A 16,549-nucleotide genomic window follows, 5' to 3' on the forward strand; every position below is an offset into this window, starting at 1 on the left:
CTAATCAATTGAGATGACTCGACTAGATAAATATGGTAGACACAATGAATAAGCATATCCTCTTATACCAATAAAGAATAGTTTCAAAAGAAGAATATTGTGTGTTAATGAGCCAAACGCTTTTCGAACATCAATTAAAAGAGCACCAGGTATCGAACTAGAGTCAAGGGATGAACTTAAATAATTCAAGAGTTGCACATACATGCTCAGTCGAGTGCTTCGCCCTAAAACCAAACTGAAACTCATGAAAAAAGTGTTTAGGATTAAGAAAACCATTAGGATATATTAGTAAATAATTCTATACAGCAAATTTCCAAATCGAAAATATTTGTATATTAACATACAATATACTATCAATGACTTCCATTATTGCTTTTCTTACTGATAATATAACGCAGTAAATTTTATATGTATTAGCAGTTACTTGATCTAATAAAAGTTTAATTTCTATATCTGCAGTTGATTCACTTCGGTAAATATTGGATTCACACTTTAAAAAAAAAAAAAATAAAGCTTATACTAAAATGTAACAGTTGAAAATAAGGATGAAACATTTTAATAGACCGTTGAACAAATATTAAATCTTTAACTGAATATTTCGGATACATGTGCAGTGTTAGAGATGATCAGTTATAAATTTTATATTTGTTTCACTGTCGATTAAAAGGTTTTAATCATATTTTGAACTGTTATATTTTCTTCATGGAAAGGCAGTTTGGTCTACGAAGCTATTTAAAGGATATACTATTTTAAAACCATTGTAACTTACAATTGTTCCACTATTAAAATTTCACGTTTATATCCTAACTTCAAAAATCGTTGATTACCGTAAAAATGGTCTTCATTAACATTACTGAAATAACGTTCAAATCTTCTTGTGGATATTTATATCCATTTACTCTCACTTCAATTCTTTAAAGTTCATATGGTCAAATTCAATATTATTTGTGTATAAATGTTATCTTTTTCAGATTCTGCAACACAACAACAATTTTAGATCTATTATAGTGTTCAGTGACTACCCTCCATATTAATTCTTTATCCGTTTATTATCACTTTTATACGCATTACACGCTTCCCCTTTTAATTCAAGTGAGCCGCTTTTTCCAGCTTTTAATCCAGCTTTTAAATGTTCCGCCTTCTTCGTTAATCCGACTTTTAACTGAGTTACTCTGGGTAAACTGGGATGTAATACTGGTAACACCCATGATAAATACATTACATCTACTTTAAAATTTTGAACTCCAGTTTTTATAATCATATTGAAAAAAAATGCTTCTTTATCATATAGTTTGATGTGCAACACCTCTAAAAACACTATTAATATTTTGACAAATTCCAATAATCGTGATAATAGTAGATACATACTAACCACGCTACTTTCTTTGATTTTATTACAACTTTTAAATAAACCACTTGTAAAAACGTTATTTCGTTCTATTATAAATGTTCCACCACCACATGATTTGGAAGTGTAAAAGTGCTTTAAAACTCATTTTCTGCTTTAAAGGAATGATTGGATTGGGTTTTACCTTCATACAAAAACATATTAGTAGCTGCGATTCGACTATAGTCATCTGAAAATTCTAATAAATTTTCAACAGTAGTCGTTATACCTACATAATCAATACTTTCAACACGTTTTCCATTGATAAAATATTCAGCATTTCTAAACAGATTAAATCTATTATTGTTAAAGTAGCTTCATTATTATTTCACCTATTGGATCTATCGAATTGTGTTGTTTCCACTTTTGCATAAATGTAACTACCACTTGGAAGAATCCTAGATTACACATCTTTTAAAATGAAATTATAATTTAACTGTTGAGATATATTCACATTGTTTTCTCTTATTTCTGTATGTTCATATTTGGTTGTAGAATCATCAATAATAGGGTTTCAAATATTTCCTAATAAGGAGGAACAACTTATTCTTGATACAACTTGATTTATATACAGAAAAAAATTAAGGCGGATCTTTGACTGTCACTAAGGGTGTCAACAAGAACATAACTGGGGATGTAGTTTAAGTTTCTTGCCTAAAATTATTGTATCCAATAAGCCTGTCCTCTGCTCATCAAGATGTTTATTGAAATATCTCTTATTATTCGAAACTATACCTTTTAGAGATCTCGCGTCATTTAGCTCTCTTTGATTATAATCTATCCAATCTTTTTCATATTCAATCGCTCTATTTTTAAATGATTCCAGTCAAGGTTTAACCATAGTGTTATACATAGAACTACTATCATCTTTTATATTTCTTATGGACGTCTTGAATAAATGAGAATTGACGATATTTTTTTGAGAAAATGCCAATGCCACAACCATACTGTGTTGCATACAATAAATGTTTTTTATTGATCAACATTTATTATAGATAAGTTTTATTTAATAATTTCATTAAACTTTTCTCAAATCCAAATGGATTCAATATTTTCTCCTTTCAGATTAATTAATCCATCTAATTGATCAGTTATAGTAATTGTTAGCTCATCGATATATTCGTTTCGATTAATTGGAAGATATTGCCATTCTATAAGAACCTAACACAGTAGCATTTTAGATTCTGTTTTTCGAGCAAAACTCCAGATCACATCAGAGGATGTATTCCCAGTCAAAATTGAACTATTCACTAAGGAGCAGTGAATATATATTTTCTTTTCTTGTAACATTAGGAACTTGAGTACCTTCACTATATTTACTACATAGTTCAGCTTTATTTTCAAATCCCAAAATAAAGCATAAGGTACTATTAGACCGAAATTTATAATTATCTCTCAAAATAATATCAAATTTCATTTTTTCTAGATTGGACGATATACTGATTAGGCATCGGTCTAGGGATGAATTGAAATAGCGAGTTAAGAAATAATTTAAACCTTTTTCATCATACAGCCTATTGGGTATAACAACGTTAACCCATTCATCCTTATTTTTTTCTGTATTCAAACGTATTGTTTTTAAATTGATCACTAATATTATACCATGAGTACCATAGTATACATTGAGCTAAAGCTATTTCATAATCAGTTTTTCCATCTAACGTCATCGGGTTGCTTGTACAAGACTGTTTGATTTCGCTTTTGCTACCATTAATAATAATCAAAACCATCGATTAGACAAGTATTTTTCTTCATACAATTCAAATTATGAGATAGTTGTTGTAAATAGTTTTATAGTCATTTTCCTTAATAATATTATTTTTGAATAATGAATGGAACAGATTAATAGCTTCATTTCTCACTTCATCAGATGCATTTCCAGGAGTTCTACTATCTAGAAAACTATACAATTTCTCAATCCCATCATTTAAATTCATTGAAATCCCAGCTCCTTTCAGAGGTTGAATAACATCAAAGTTATTTTTAATAGCTTTTTAACCTTCTTCTGTACATTTCTTAAAATTGTGATTTTTTCTAATTCACCAAATCTCACACCATTCATCCTTCCTCCGTATCTTTGATTAAGTATTCCTAATTTGTCAATTACCACTACTCAGTATTGATAATTGACTAAATAAAAACTAGACTCTTTAAAATAGAGATCATAGTTCTCATTGATTCCTTTCAAAAGTTCATCATTTATCCCAGAATCGAAATTAGCAATGAAATTTGGCTTATTCGGGGAAAACAAAGCTTAATTGCTTACTTCTAAACTTAATGCGTTGCTTCAAGATTAATCCAATCGTTGTAATTGCCTTCTTGAATTTATGTGATTTTCATGTAATTTATCAGTAATCATAAGTGTATAAGAAGTAACCAGCTACTATTTTAACTTTAGATGGCTACTATTTCTACTAGTTCTCTAGATCCCAAAATTAGTCAAGTGCTATCCTGATTTTAGATCTCGTGAAATAAAAAAACAAAACAAGTGTTTTTAACTGCGAGTAAGTAGCGACATTAAAACTTAAAACGAACAGAAATTATTCCGTATATGAAAGGGTTTGTCCCCTCCTCAATGTCTCGCTCTTTACGCTAAAGTTTGACTCTTTGTCACAACTCTACTTTTTAAAACAATAAAAAAAAACTGGGGGTATTTCCTATTCTCTAAAATAAGGCAAATTTTCTCAGGCTGGTTGCTTTTGATGGGTAAAACTAAACTTGATAAAACTTATATATTTGAAATCAGCATTAAAATGCGATTCTTTTGATGTAACTGTTGATATCGACATTCCGTTTTTTTAGAGCTTTGGCTACTGTTGAGCCGGGTCGCTCCTCACTACAGTTCGTTACCACGAACTGTTTGAAAGACCAAGAGCTAAGAGCTCATATTTCACTTGTGACAAAGCCAGAACAGCCAAGAGCCAAGAGCTCATATGGTAAGAGGTCTTACAAAATTCTAAGAAAGATTAGATTGACCTAAAAGGAAAATCAGAGGCTTACTGCCGGTTGGGATTTAAAATAAAAGCTCTGAGTCACGATATCCTTCTGAATATGAAAATTCATTAAGATCTGAACATCCACTCATATGTTATAATACCTCATTTTTCTAATTTTTCCTCTTCTTTCAGCCCCTTCCCCAGATGGTCAAATCAGGGAAAAAATAAAACAAATAATCGCGCATCCGTCATATATTGTCTTAAAAAAAAAGAATACAAAACTCGAAACTTTTCTATGTAGGAACTATGTAGGAGACTCTTAGATTAGCGTTCTCTGATATGATGAATTTTATGGTTTAATTTCATCAAGACAAACTGCCCTTTAGGGTATTTTCCTTCTTCTTCGAAAATCGGCCCAATTTTCTAGGTCTCCCAGCTTTCGATGGGTGACTTAAAAGATGGAAAATTTTAAATGTTTGGAATTACCACAAAAATCAATGAATTTACCTTAACGTTGCTATCAAAACTAATTTTCAGGGATTTTGTTATTATTAAGTCGAGTCGCTCCTTCCGTACAGTTCGTTACCACCTAATATTTGGTACATGGAAAAGCCACATTACATCTGTATTACACAAACGATTTTTATCAAAAACGCGTCCTCAGAACCCGGGCTGATTTTGATGGCACTTGGTATTAACCAAGTGACATATAGCAATCGCAAATTCAATCGGTCTGTCGGTCTGTCCCGGTTTTGCCACTTTAGGCACTTCCAGGTAAGCTAGGACAATCAAATTTGATTTCCCGATTTGACCATCTGGGGGAGGGGGAGTGGAGGCCGGTTAATTCGGTAAAATAGGAAAATGAAGTATTTTTAACTTACGAACGGGTGATGGGATCTTAATGAAATTTAATGTTTGAAAGGATATCGTGTCTTAGAGCTCATATTTCAAATCCTGACCAGATCCAATGACATTGGAGGAGATGGAGGGGGGAACCTAAAATCTTGGAAAACGCTTACAGTGGAGGGATCGGGATGAAACTTGGTGGGAAAAAGAAGCAGAAGTCCTGGATACGTGATTGATATAACCAGAACGGATTTGATCTGTTTTGTGAAGTTGAGGTGGGTGTTATTTCTGAAAAATTCGAAAGCTTGAGGCATTTTAACTTACGAACGGGTGATTGGATCTCACTGAAATTTGATATTTAAAAGAATATCGTGTCTCAAAGCTCTTATTTTAAATCCCGACCTGATCTGGTGACGTTGGGGGGGCTTTGGGGGGGACCTAAAATCTTGAAAAACGCTTGGATTCGAGGGATCGGGATGAAACTAAAATATTAGAAAACGCTTACAGTGGAGGGATCGGGATGAAACTTGGTGGGAAAAAGAAGCAGAAGTCCTGGATACATGATTGATATAACCAGAACGGATCTGCTCTGTTTTGGGAAGTTGAGGTGGATGTCAATTCTGAAAAATTCGAAAGCTTGAGGCATTTTTAACTTACGGACGGGTGATTGGATCTCACTGAAATTTGATATTTAGAAGAATATCGTGTCTCAAAGCTTTTATTTTAAATTCCGACCACATATGGTGACGTTGGGGGGATTTTGGGGAGACCAAAAATCTTGGAAAATGGTTAGATTCGAGGGATCGGGATGAAACTTTGTGGAAAAAATAAGCAGAAGTCCTAGATACGTGATTGACATAAATGGAACGGATCCACTCTATTTGGGGAAGTTGGGGGGGGGGGAGGGTTAAATCTGAACAACTAGAAAAAATGACGTATTTTTAACTTACGAAGGGGTGATCGGATCTTCATGAAACTTCATATTTAGAAGGACCTCGTAACTCAGATCTGTTTATAAAGCGGAGAGACCAGGATGAAACTGGGTGAAAAGAATAAAAACCATTCCAAGATATGTGACTGACATAACCGGACTGGATCTGTTCTCTTTGGTGGGGTAGGGGGGAGGGAATAATTCGAAATGTTTTTAAAAAAATGAGACATTTGTAACTTACGAACGGGTGATCAGATCTTAAATGAAATTTGATATTTAGAAGGATCTTGGGCTTTAGAGCTTTCATTTTCAAATTCCGACCAGATCCTGTGACATTGGGAGGAGTTGGAGGGGGAAACCAGAATTCTTAGAAAATTTGAAAATTGGGGTATCTTTATCTTACAAATAGGTGATCGGATCTTTGATATATAGAAGGATCTTATGTCTCAGATGCTCCATTTTTGATTCAAATCGGATCCGAGGACATGGGGATTAAAGGGGGAAACAGAATTCTTGGAAAACGCTTAAAGTGGAGGAATCGGGATGATGCTTGGTGGGTAGAATAAGCAAATGTCGTAGATGCGTGATTGATGTAATCGAACTGGATTCACTCTCTTTGGGGGAGGTAGGAGGTGGGGTTCAGTGCTTTGGTGAGTTTGGTGCTTCTGGACATGCTAGGACGAAGAAAATTGGTAGGCGTTTCAGGGAGCAGCACAAATTGACTTGATAAATTCGTTTTCCCTGATTTGACCATCTGGGGGGGGGGGCTGAAGGAAGAGGAAAAATTAGAAAAATGAGGTATTATAACATATGAGTGGGTGTTCAGATATTAATGAATTTTGATATTTAGAAGGACATCGTGACTCAGAGCTCTTATTTTAAATCCCAACCGGCAGTAAGCCTCTGATTTTCCTTTTAAGTCAATCTAATGATTCTTAGAATTTTGTAAGACCTCTTACCATATGAGCTCTTGGCTCTTGGCTGTTCTGGCTTCGTCACAAGTGAAATATGAGCTCTTAGCTCTTGGTCTTTCAAACAGTTCGTGGTAACGAACTGTAGTGAGAAGCGACACGGCTCAACACTAATCAAAGCTTTAAAAAACGGAATGTTGATATCAACAGTTACATCAAAAGAATCGCATTTTAATGCTGATTGTAAATATATAAGTTTCATCAAGTTTAATCTTACCCATCAAAAGTAACCAGCCTGAGAAAATTTGCCTTATTTTAGAAAATAAAAAACACCCCCAGTTTCTTTTTTATTGTTTTAGAAACTAGAGTTGTGACAAAGAGTCAAACTTTAGCGTAAAGAGTGAGACGTTGAGGAGGGAACAAACTCTTTCATATACGGCATAATTTCTGTTCCATTTAAGTTTTAATGTCGCTACTTACTCGCAGTTAAAAAAAACCTGTTTTGTTTTTTTATTTAACGAGATCTAAAATCAGGATAGCACTTGGCTAATTTGGGGATCTAGAGCCATCTAAAGTTGAAATAGTAGCTAGTTTCTTCTTATACACTACAACATCTGTTCAAGAAAACAGAGAGGAAGATAATTTTCCACTGCAAAAAAGGAGCTACATGTTCTCGTTAAAAACTGTAACAATTAAATTATTTCCCAGCTCTAATATAGTTTCATTTGGATTGAGAGGGAAAGGCCCCAAGGCACCAAAATCAGCAATCGGCATCGCCTATTTGGGTACCTTTAGATTTCATGGGTTCCAGATTTGTGAAGCTGCTGCCCAACTTTTTATTCAAAGAAACAAATTTTAATCCATATGCACGGCTTTATCGAGGAGGGTCAGGGGGTTTTATCTCTTCCCCTCCACCCCCCTCTCCCAGCCAAATTTTTTCAGACTCATATAACGTAACAAAATGCATATGAACATATTTCTGATTCGTTTTTTGAAGTTTTTGTGTAGCCTACCCCCCATGTCCCTGAAATAAAATTCTGGATATGCCCTTGTCCGTGTACCAAAGAAGTGACTTTGGTTTTGCCTCCTCCCTCCCCACAAAAAAAGAACAAAGATATGTATAACTTTTTTTCATGACAATACCGAAAATATAATTCAAATAAACTGTCTTCAAATGACTAGTTATGCATCCTAACAGAAAAGTCAAAATAGATCAGTGTTTGTTACAGTGGAGATCAATCTTATAATTATACTTTTTGAATTTGAGATAACATAATTAGAAATTTTGAATGATTGGCTATTGACAGATGTCGATTTTTTAGTTATAGTATTTAATAAGTCTTATTTTGTCTTATGGCCATGAAAAAAATGGCTCGTTATGGCCATGAAAGTTTCGTTTTGTTCTTAGTTGATTACATTTATACTCGCCTAGCATTTGTTTAATTCATTTGGTGAGCTACACAAATCGATTATGCGGCTGGTGAAAGTCATGACACGAGGGTCTTTGTCATGCCTTGATGAAAAATTAAATAAAAAAAACTAGTTTTTTTAACTGAAAGTAAGGAGCGACATTAAAACTTAAAACGAACAGAAATTACTCCGTATATGAAATGGGTTGTCCCCTCCGCAGTCCCTCGCTCTTTACGCTAAAGTTTGACTCTTTGCCACAATTCTACTTTTTAAAACAACTAAAAACTTTAGCGTAAAGAGCGTGGGACTGCGGAGGGGACAACCCATTTCATATACGGAGTAATTTCTGTTCGTTTTAAGTTTTAATGTCACTCCTTACTTTCAGTTAAAAAAACTAGTTTTTTTATTTAATTTCTGAACGTTTTTGAATTAATGCATGTTTGATTTTGGCTCTCCGCACATAAATTATTGAAATGAAATTAGTATATTATTTTTTTTTTTTGGCTAAATGGCTTTCTCTTAGTTTTGATCAGACGATTTTGAGAAATAAGGGGTGGGGAAGGAGGCCTAGCTGCCCTCCAATTTTTCGGTTACTTAAAAAGGCTACTAGAACTTTTAATATTCAACGAACGTTTTTATTAGTAAAAAATATACGTAACTTAAGAATTAACTTACGTAACAAACTTTTATATTCTTATATTTTTATTATGTGTACGAGGGGGTTTGTACCCTCGTTAATACCTGGCTCTTTACACTAAATCGTAAGTTTTGTTCCAATTCTTTTAGAATGACCCCTGAATTAAATAGGCCGTAGAATAAATAGTTGAAATCACTAAATATATTTTAGCATAAAAAGCGAGGTATTTATCTCCTCCTAAATACCTCGCTCTTTATGCTAAAGTATTTTTAGAACCCTTCATATGCGTAATAATCTCTGTTTGTTTTAAATTTCAATGCTATTCCTTACTTTCATTTGAAAAAACGTTTTCATGTTTATTTTTTTATTGCTTTTTTTATAGTAATGCTAGAAAATCCTGCGCCCTTTTCATTGAATTTTTTTTTCCCCATGGCATATTTCTCCAAGGAAAGATCCTCCCACATAGCCCCCTCCCTCAACCCTACCCCCAAAACCAAAAAAATCCCCCTGAAAACGTCTGTACACTTCCCAATAACCATTATTATATGTAAACACTGGTTGAAGTTTGTAACTTGCAACCCCTCCCCCAGGGACTATGGGGGAGTAAGTCATCCCCAAAAACATAGTTATTAAGATTTTCGACTATGCCAAACAAAATGGCTTTTATTTAAAAAAAAGTGTAAACCTCTGTACACTTCCCAATAACCATTATTATATGTAAATACTGGTTGAAGTTTGTAACTTGCAACCCCTCCCCCAGGGACTATGGGGGAGTAAGTCATCCCCAAAAACATAGTTATTAAGATTTTCGACTATGCCAAACAAAATGGCTATCTCAAAATTTTGATCCGTTGACTTTGGGAAAAAATGAGCGTGGGAGGGGGCCTAGATGCCCTCCAATTTTTTTGGTCACTTAAAAAGGGCACTAGAACTTTTCATTTCCGTTAGAATGAGCCCTCTTGCGACATTCTAGGACCACTTGGTCGATACGATGACCCCTGGGAAAAAAAAAACAAAAAAACAAACAAATAAACACGCACCCGTGATTTGTCTTCTGGCAAAAAATGCAAAATTCCACATTTTTGTAGATAGGAGCTTGAAACTTCTACAGTAGGATTCTCTGATACGCTGAATCTGATGGTGTCATTTTCGTTAAGATCCTACGACTTTTAGGGGGTGTTTCCCCCTATTTTCCTAAATAAGGCAAATTTTCTCAGGCTCGTAACTTTTGATGGCTAAGACTAAACTTGATGAAACTTATATATTTAAAATCAGCATTAAAATGCGATTCTTTTGATGTAGCTATTTATATCAAAATTCAATTTTTTAGAGTTTTGGTTACTACTGAGCCGGATCGCTCCTTACTACAGTTCGTTACCACGAACTGTTTGAAACGTTCAGTGTAAAACGCAATACAACTGTAGCAAATAGCAGCATTTCATAGGGCAATTTCTTTCTCTCACCTTATTTGCAGAAACAACCGTCACCGAAAATCGATCCTCAAATTAAGTCTTTCTATTGGCCAAAGGGAAAATGGTTTCCTTCAATAGTTACTCTGGGAAGGGAATGAGACCTTAGTTTGATAGTTGAAATGGTGATAGAAAACATGAGCTTAGGCTTAACACTTGGATTTCCTGGAAATTTTTTCGGTGGAATGACTGGAGAAAACAGTCTGTGCGATCGGTTGGAAAATCAGAATAATAAAGAAAACAAGCAACCCGAATGCTGCATTGACCCAGCAGGAAATCTTCTATGGTTGCTCGATTTTAAGTTGGACAAACTTTTACCGGGACAAATAGGAAGTGATGCTGAAATAGGAAAAGGTTTTTACCGCTAATTTTAATTTTGGGTGGTTGGAACCACCTGTATGACTGAACCAGTGGGACGAAGGGGAATTTTTGCCTTCACTGGTCAAACCTAAAATTTATATAATGCGACGCATTATTCTTAACTTTCCTTACTTTTCAGCATATGTTCGGAAATTGATAACTTTGAATCACTTATTTGTGACGATAAGGACGAACAGGGTTTGATCCTTTCCGTAGGCATTCAGAAATCCTACCTTGGGGTGAGAGGTAGGATTAGAATTAGAAAGAGTATTTTCGATCGTTACGTTTGAATTTTTCGACAGGGGTCTACTCAGATAGATATAAGGGACCATATACCTCATCTACGTATGTCATTATCTGATTCTAACCCTTTTGCAAAAGAGGAGGAATAATTTTAATTCTGTTGAGTCTTTTATTTGCGAGCTGTAGAGCAAAGCCGCCTTGCTTTCCACTGCTTATTTCCTTTACTCGCGACTAGTGGAAAGCTGCCAGGCCGTTATGTGCGAGAAGACAATAATTGGTTAAATTTGGAAACTAAATCCAATCGGCTAGTGGAACTGTTCCTGGGTAGCGGTTCTAAGCGCTAAATTTCATTTTATAGTCAGTGTCTTCACAATTCAATGGTGTTTTCGAAAACCTTGCAAAGTCATGATTGAGACCGATTATTGACATCACTTTATCGATAAAAATGATCAGGATAACCGAGGCATGGTGTATTTTTGAATGATTTGTTTTGTAATCGTTATTGACAACTAGCTGGCATAATTTTCACTAGCCCATCATATAAGCCATCTTTGCTTTCCATCGGGTTTTGGCGATTGACTCTTCTTTACCCCTTGGACACGACTTGTCCTAATTAGATGATGTAACAAGCGTCTCAATTGTATTTATAAATCGTTCCGTGGTTTTAATCGTTCCGTGGTCTGCTGCATTCATTTTCTCTTCCCTTGAGTATCATTTAGCTTTATATTTTCTAACAAGCCCCTTAAGACATATCATCTTCGTAAATTAGAAATTTTAAGAATCAAATTGTTTACAGTAACGAACAGAAAGAAAAGAGTGTTCTGTGTCAATAGTAAAAAGAGCTCTAAAAAGGAAAACTAGAAAACAATAAAAGAAGAAGAAAGAAGAAAGATAATTTGGTTCTTGTGTATTATTCAGGAATACACAATTCGGCAAATTTAGCAAGTCTGAGTGTCTTCTAGTTTCACTCCAATCTCTACTAGAATAAAAAATTTATATTTTCTAGTGAAAGCATTTAAAGGTTACTTCATTTTCACCCTTTTTTTATTTTATTTTTTCCTATCAGTGGTAGGGTAAATGAGACAAAGTTTTTGTCTTTAAGTGGCTATCACAAGAAAACATACCTAACTTGTTTTTCATAGAAAAAAAACTGAATTATAAGAGAAAATTTAGGTAGTAAAAGTAAAATTAATAATCAAATTAAAAACGATACTAAGCAACTCCAAAATATGTAAAAACTGAATGCAAAACCATAAAAGAAAGTCTGTGACAAATTTAATAATTTTGAGGGGTTTTTTTGTCTCTATTTCAGTTTTTTAAGTGACTGCCTCATCTTTATACTGTTTTGAGTGAAGCGGCATTTCTTTTAAAATCTATAGTTTCAATCTTTCCGTGCTAAGTTCTTGAGGCAGCTCCTTATCCAGGGATGTGACTCCTTTCCTTCTTGTGTGGAGCAGCTCACTATTCTATGACTTATCCGCACTTGGATACTAAGCTAGCAACCTAATGAAAAAGGTCTTAAAAGTAAGAACCATATCACGAATGCACATTCTAAAATTCATTCTAAATTTTAACTCAACTCTCTCCGTCCCTTCCCCTATGCTAATTTGGAGGGACCCTAAAGGTAGGAAGGCCCCTCCCAAGCAAAAGTGGTAATACAGATTTCAGCCCATTTTCCTCGCTTTAGATAATGGTTCATAGCCTGTGGTATACACAGTGTTTATGGTATGTTAAGGTTAAAAGGCGGTATATGACAGGTTTTGAGACTCGGTACCCCCTTTCATTTACAAATCATAATGCATGACTAAAATCGAATTTGTCAGGTCTGTCTTTATTTTATTGAATAGTGATAATCTGTGGGACTTGTTTTGAATCTATAAAGATGTATCATATAGAAAAAAAATGAAAAGCTAATGAAAACAGGTAAATTCTTTAGATGAAAAAAGGAAAACTAAAAAAACATTTTGATACATGAAAAGTATTAAAAGCCGAATATTTGGGTTTCCTATCTGGAAGCATTTTCAACGGAAAATAACTGCCCTAATCAAAACACATAAAGAGAACGCAACAGACACTAAAAAAAAAGCGAAAAAAAAAACAACGAAAGGAAAGCTCACGTTTTAAACAAATTCGAATGCGGGAAAGCACTGACAACAAAGCAACAAGGCAAGATACCTACTATTGATAAATATACTGTCTACGTCTGAATTGTCTTCTGATATAGAATTATATCAAAACGAAAGTCCTTTCGTTTAGAAATATTTCTTATGCCTTAGGTTAGAATCTAACAGGCCTACAGTTTAAGCATATATTTTGTTAGAAAAACTGATTGCGTGACTAATCTGGCACAAACACGTTGACTAATCCAAAGTTTATTTACTTTTATCTTTGTTTTTACCTTCTTTATCAAACAGTTCATGATAAAGAACTGTCTACATAAAAAAAGAACATATTTTAATGCTGATTTTAAATATATAAGTTTTATCAAGTTTAGTCTTACCCATCAAAAGCTACGAGCCTGATAAAATTTGCCTTATTTTAGAAAATAGGGGAAAACCCCCTAAAAGTCATTGAGTCCTAACAAAAATCACGCCATCAGATTCAGCGTATCAGAGAACCCTATTATAGAAGTTTCAAGCTCCTATCTACAAAAATGTGGAATTTTGTATTTTTTGCCAGAAGGCAGATCACGGATGCGTGTTTATTTGTTTGTTTGTATTTTTGTTTTTTTCGACCCAGTGGTCCTAGAATGTTGCGAGCGGTTCAGGGAGATTTTTTGGTTGGGAGGAGGGGTTGACAAGAGGGGGATATGTTGGGGGAACTTCTCATTGAGGAATTTGCCATGGGGGAAGACAATTTCCATGAAGGGAGCGCTGGATTTTCTAGCATTATTTAAAAAAAAAACAATAAAAAAATAAATATGAAAAGTTTTTTCAACTGGAAGTAAGGAGCAGCAATAAAACTTAAAACGAACAGAAATTATTACGCATATAAGGGGCTCACCTCCTCCTAATACCTCGCTCTTTACACTAAAGTATTTTTAGTTATTTCAACTATTTATTCTACGGCTTTTGTGATTCAGCGGTCATTCTTAATGAATTGGGACAAAATTTAATCTTTAATGTAAAGAGCGAGGTACTGACGAGGGGGTGAACCCCTCATATATGTATTAAAATCATGAGATTACAAAATTTCGTTGCGTAAGCTAATTTATAAGTTACGTTTATCTTTTACAAATTAAAAGTTCTAGTTGCTTTTTTAAATAACCAAAAAATCGTAGGGCAACTAGGCTTCCTCCTGCTTCCTCATCAACATCCCACTCTTTACGCTAAAGTTTTTTACTGTTTTAAAAAGAAGAGATGAGAGAAAGAGTTAAACTGTAGCGTAAAGAGTGGGGTGTTGATGAGGAAGCAACCCTTTCACATACGAAGCAATTTCTGTTCGTTTTAAGTTTTAATGTCGCTCCTTACTTAAAGCTAAAACAACTTATTTTTTTTTACTTAATTATTATAAGCTTAAGTGATTTTAAACTGTTCTTTATTTAAACTACTATAAATTAGATTTAATCGATATTCCCTTTCATCTCTATTTATGCTAATTCCCCTATGCACATTTTTTTGATTTTTATAACTTCTTCAGTTTTTTCCTTCTATAATATTAGCTTCACCTAAATTATTCATTCTAATATTTCTTGTTTACGACATCTTTTTACGGGATACTCATTCTAAATTAATATTTCTAATGAAAATGGGCTCCTCACTTACAAATTTTGATAATGCTGGTTGCAACACCTTATCAACTAGAGAAATAATAATCTTCTTTTGACTTTTATAGGATAATTTGACTAAAAGATAAATAGCGAGTATTGGTTTGTTTACGGTATAATGAAAATTCATTTTGATCTCTAGGACTCCATATATCTAAAAACATTACTTGTTTTCTGTTTTCTCTAACCCATCCACCCAGTCTTCAAATATTTAGATGCCCCAGACAACCTTCTATATTGGATTTCCCATAATTTCAAATAATAAAAATATCATCCATATATCTCCTCAAAAATTTAGTTTTTAATAATAAGAATCTAAAGTCAATGTCTCTAAATAATCTACAAAAAGATTTGCTAAAATTGGGCTTAAAGGCATCCCCCCCCCTAGTAAACCCTTAAATCGATGGAAACAGTGTTTTCTAAACTTGAAACAATTAGTGTAATTGTTAGCTATTTTAACTAAATTCAACATTGTTTTTAACTCTACTCCCCTGGCCTGGGAAATCCTCAATTAAATTTTTATGCTGTTCAAGTTTTTTTGAAAAAAATTGAAAAGATTTTTCATATGATAAACATTCAGACTTTAGTTGTTATTTTGGTTTTAATTTTTTTTTTTTTTTTTTTTTGTCTTACAAAAATATTTTAGCCTTTTTAATAATACTTTTGGTTCTACTGGAATCGCAAAACTGAAAATAAGTATATTCTCAAATCGGAATCCAACCCCCCAATTCTTACTAACTCTATCTACAATCGCTTCAACATCAAATTGACGCCAATAGAAAAAAAATCCGTAATTGATTAAGTCAGGTTTAAGTCAGGTCGAGTCAGGATTAAGTCAAGTTTAGCGAACCGGCTCTCTATCATTTGGTTTTACACGACTGTACAAAAGCAAGCAATAGAGATAACTCTAAATTATTAAGTCCTGGATAAATTAGTTTATCTTTTTCTATTTGAGACAGCTTCGATGCTGAAAATCCCCATAAAATGTAAACTCATATCTAAAATATGTACCTGTTTCCTGTCATTAGTTAAAAAAAAATTATTGGCTAATTTATTGATCTAAAGCTTATTGGTTTTCTAGTTTCAGAAAACGCAACAGACGATACCTCCAAAACACTAAGGCCCATAGCGGTTGAAGAGACAGCAAAGAAGCCACCTTATACTTACACAGAAATGATCGAACAAGCACTAACTGAACACGGTCCTCTTACAGTCTCTGACATCTATCGTTGGATATCGTAAGTTACCATTTTCAAACATTACTTTTATAATACATGGCTTTCTGAAAAAAAGATGCTCGCAACAGCAGGGGAATTTCAAAAAGCTAGCACCTACATCCTTTTGAAGACTGAAATTTATACTTAAACATCAGTATTTGAGAAATAAATTGGGCAAAGGTGAATCTAGAGCAAAATATTGGGGGGGGATGGTATCATGTAATAAAATCGTCAATAACTGACCAAATGGACAAAATGAGTGAAAAACAGAAAAACATGTAATGAGGGCACCAGGAAAAATCATGGGAGGGTCCCCGGCCTCCTTAATCCTCCAGCAAAATTTGATATATAAGACATTTTCCTCAGCTGAAATTTTTCCCTAAAACCCCTGGAGTAGTCGAGATACCCCAATAAACATTTAAACCACTTATCCCTG

At 33.9% G+C, this 16,549-nt stretch overlaps 1 protein-coding gene across 1 annotated transcript in view; it reads left to right on the forward strand.

Annotated features, from left to right (window-relative positions):
• Positions 1-10,663: 10,663 nt before the first annotated feature.
• The window catches only part of LOC136042343 (forkhead box protein A2-like), a 42,009-nt gene continuing 36,123 nt past the window's right edge, over positions 10,664-16,549 (forward strand). Inside the window, exons 1-2 of the mRNA XM_065727313.1 lie at positions 10,664-10,881; positions 15,978-16,134. Of these exons, the coding sequence (XP_065583385.1) occupies positions 10,665-10,881; positions 15,978-16,134 (374 nt within the window). The 5' untranslated portion in view covers position 10,664. The remainder of the gene's footprint in view (positions 10,882-15,977; positions 16,135-16,549) is intronic.

Source organism: Artemia franciscana, chromosome 2 (genome assembly GCF_032884065.1).
Source record: "Artemia franciscana chromosome 2, ASM3288406v1, whole genome shotgun sequence".
In the NCBI taxonomy this organism is placed as follows: Eukaryota; Metazoa; Arthropoda; class Branchiopoda; order Anostraca; family Artemiidae; genus Artemia; species Artemia franciscana.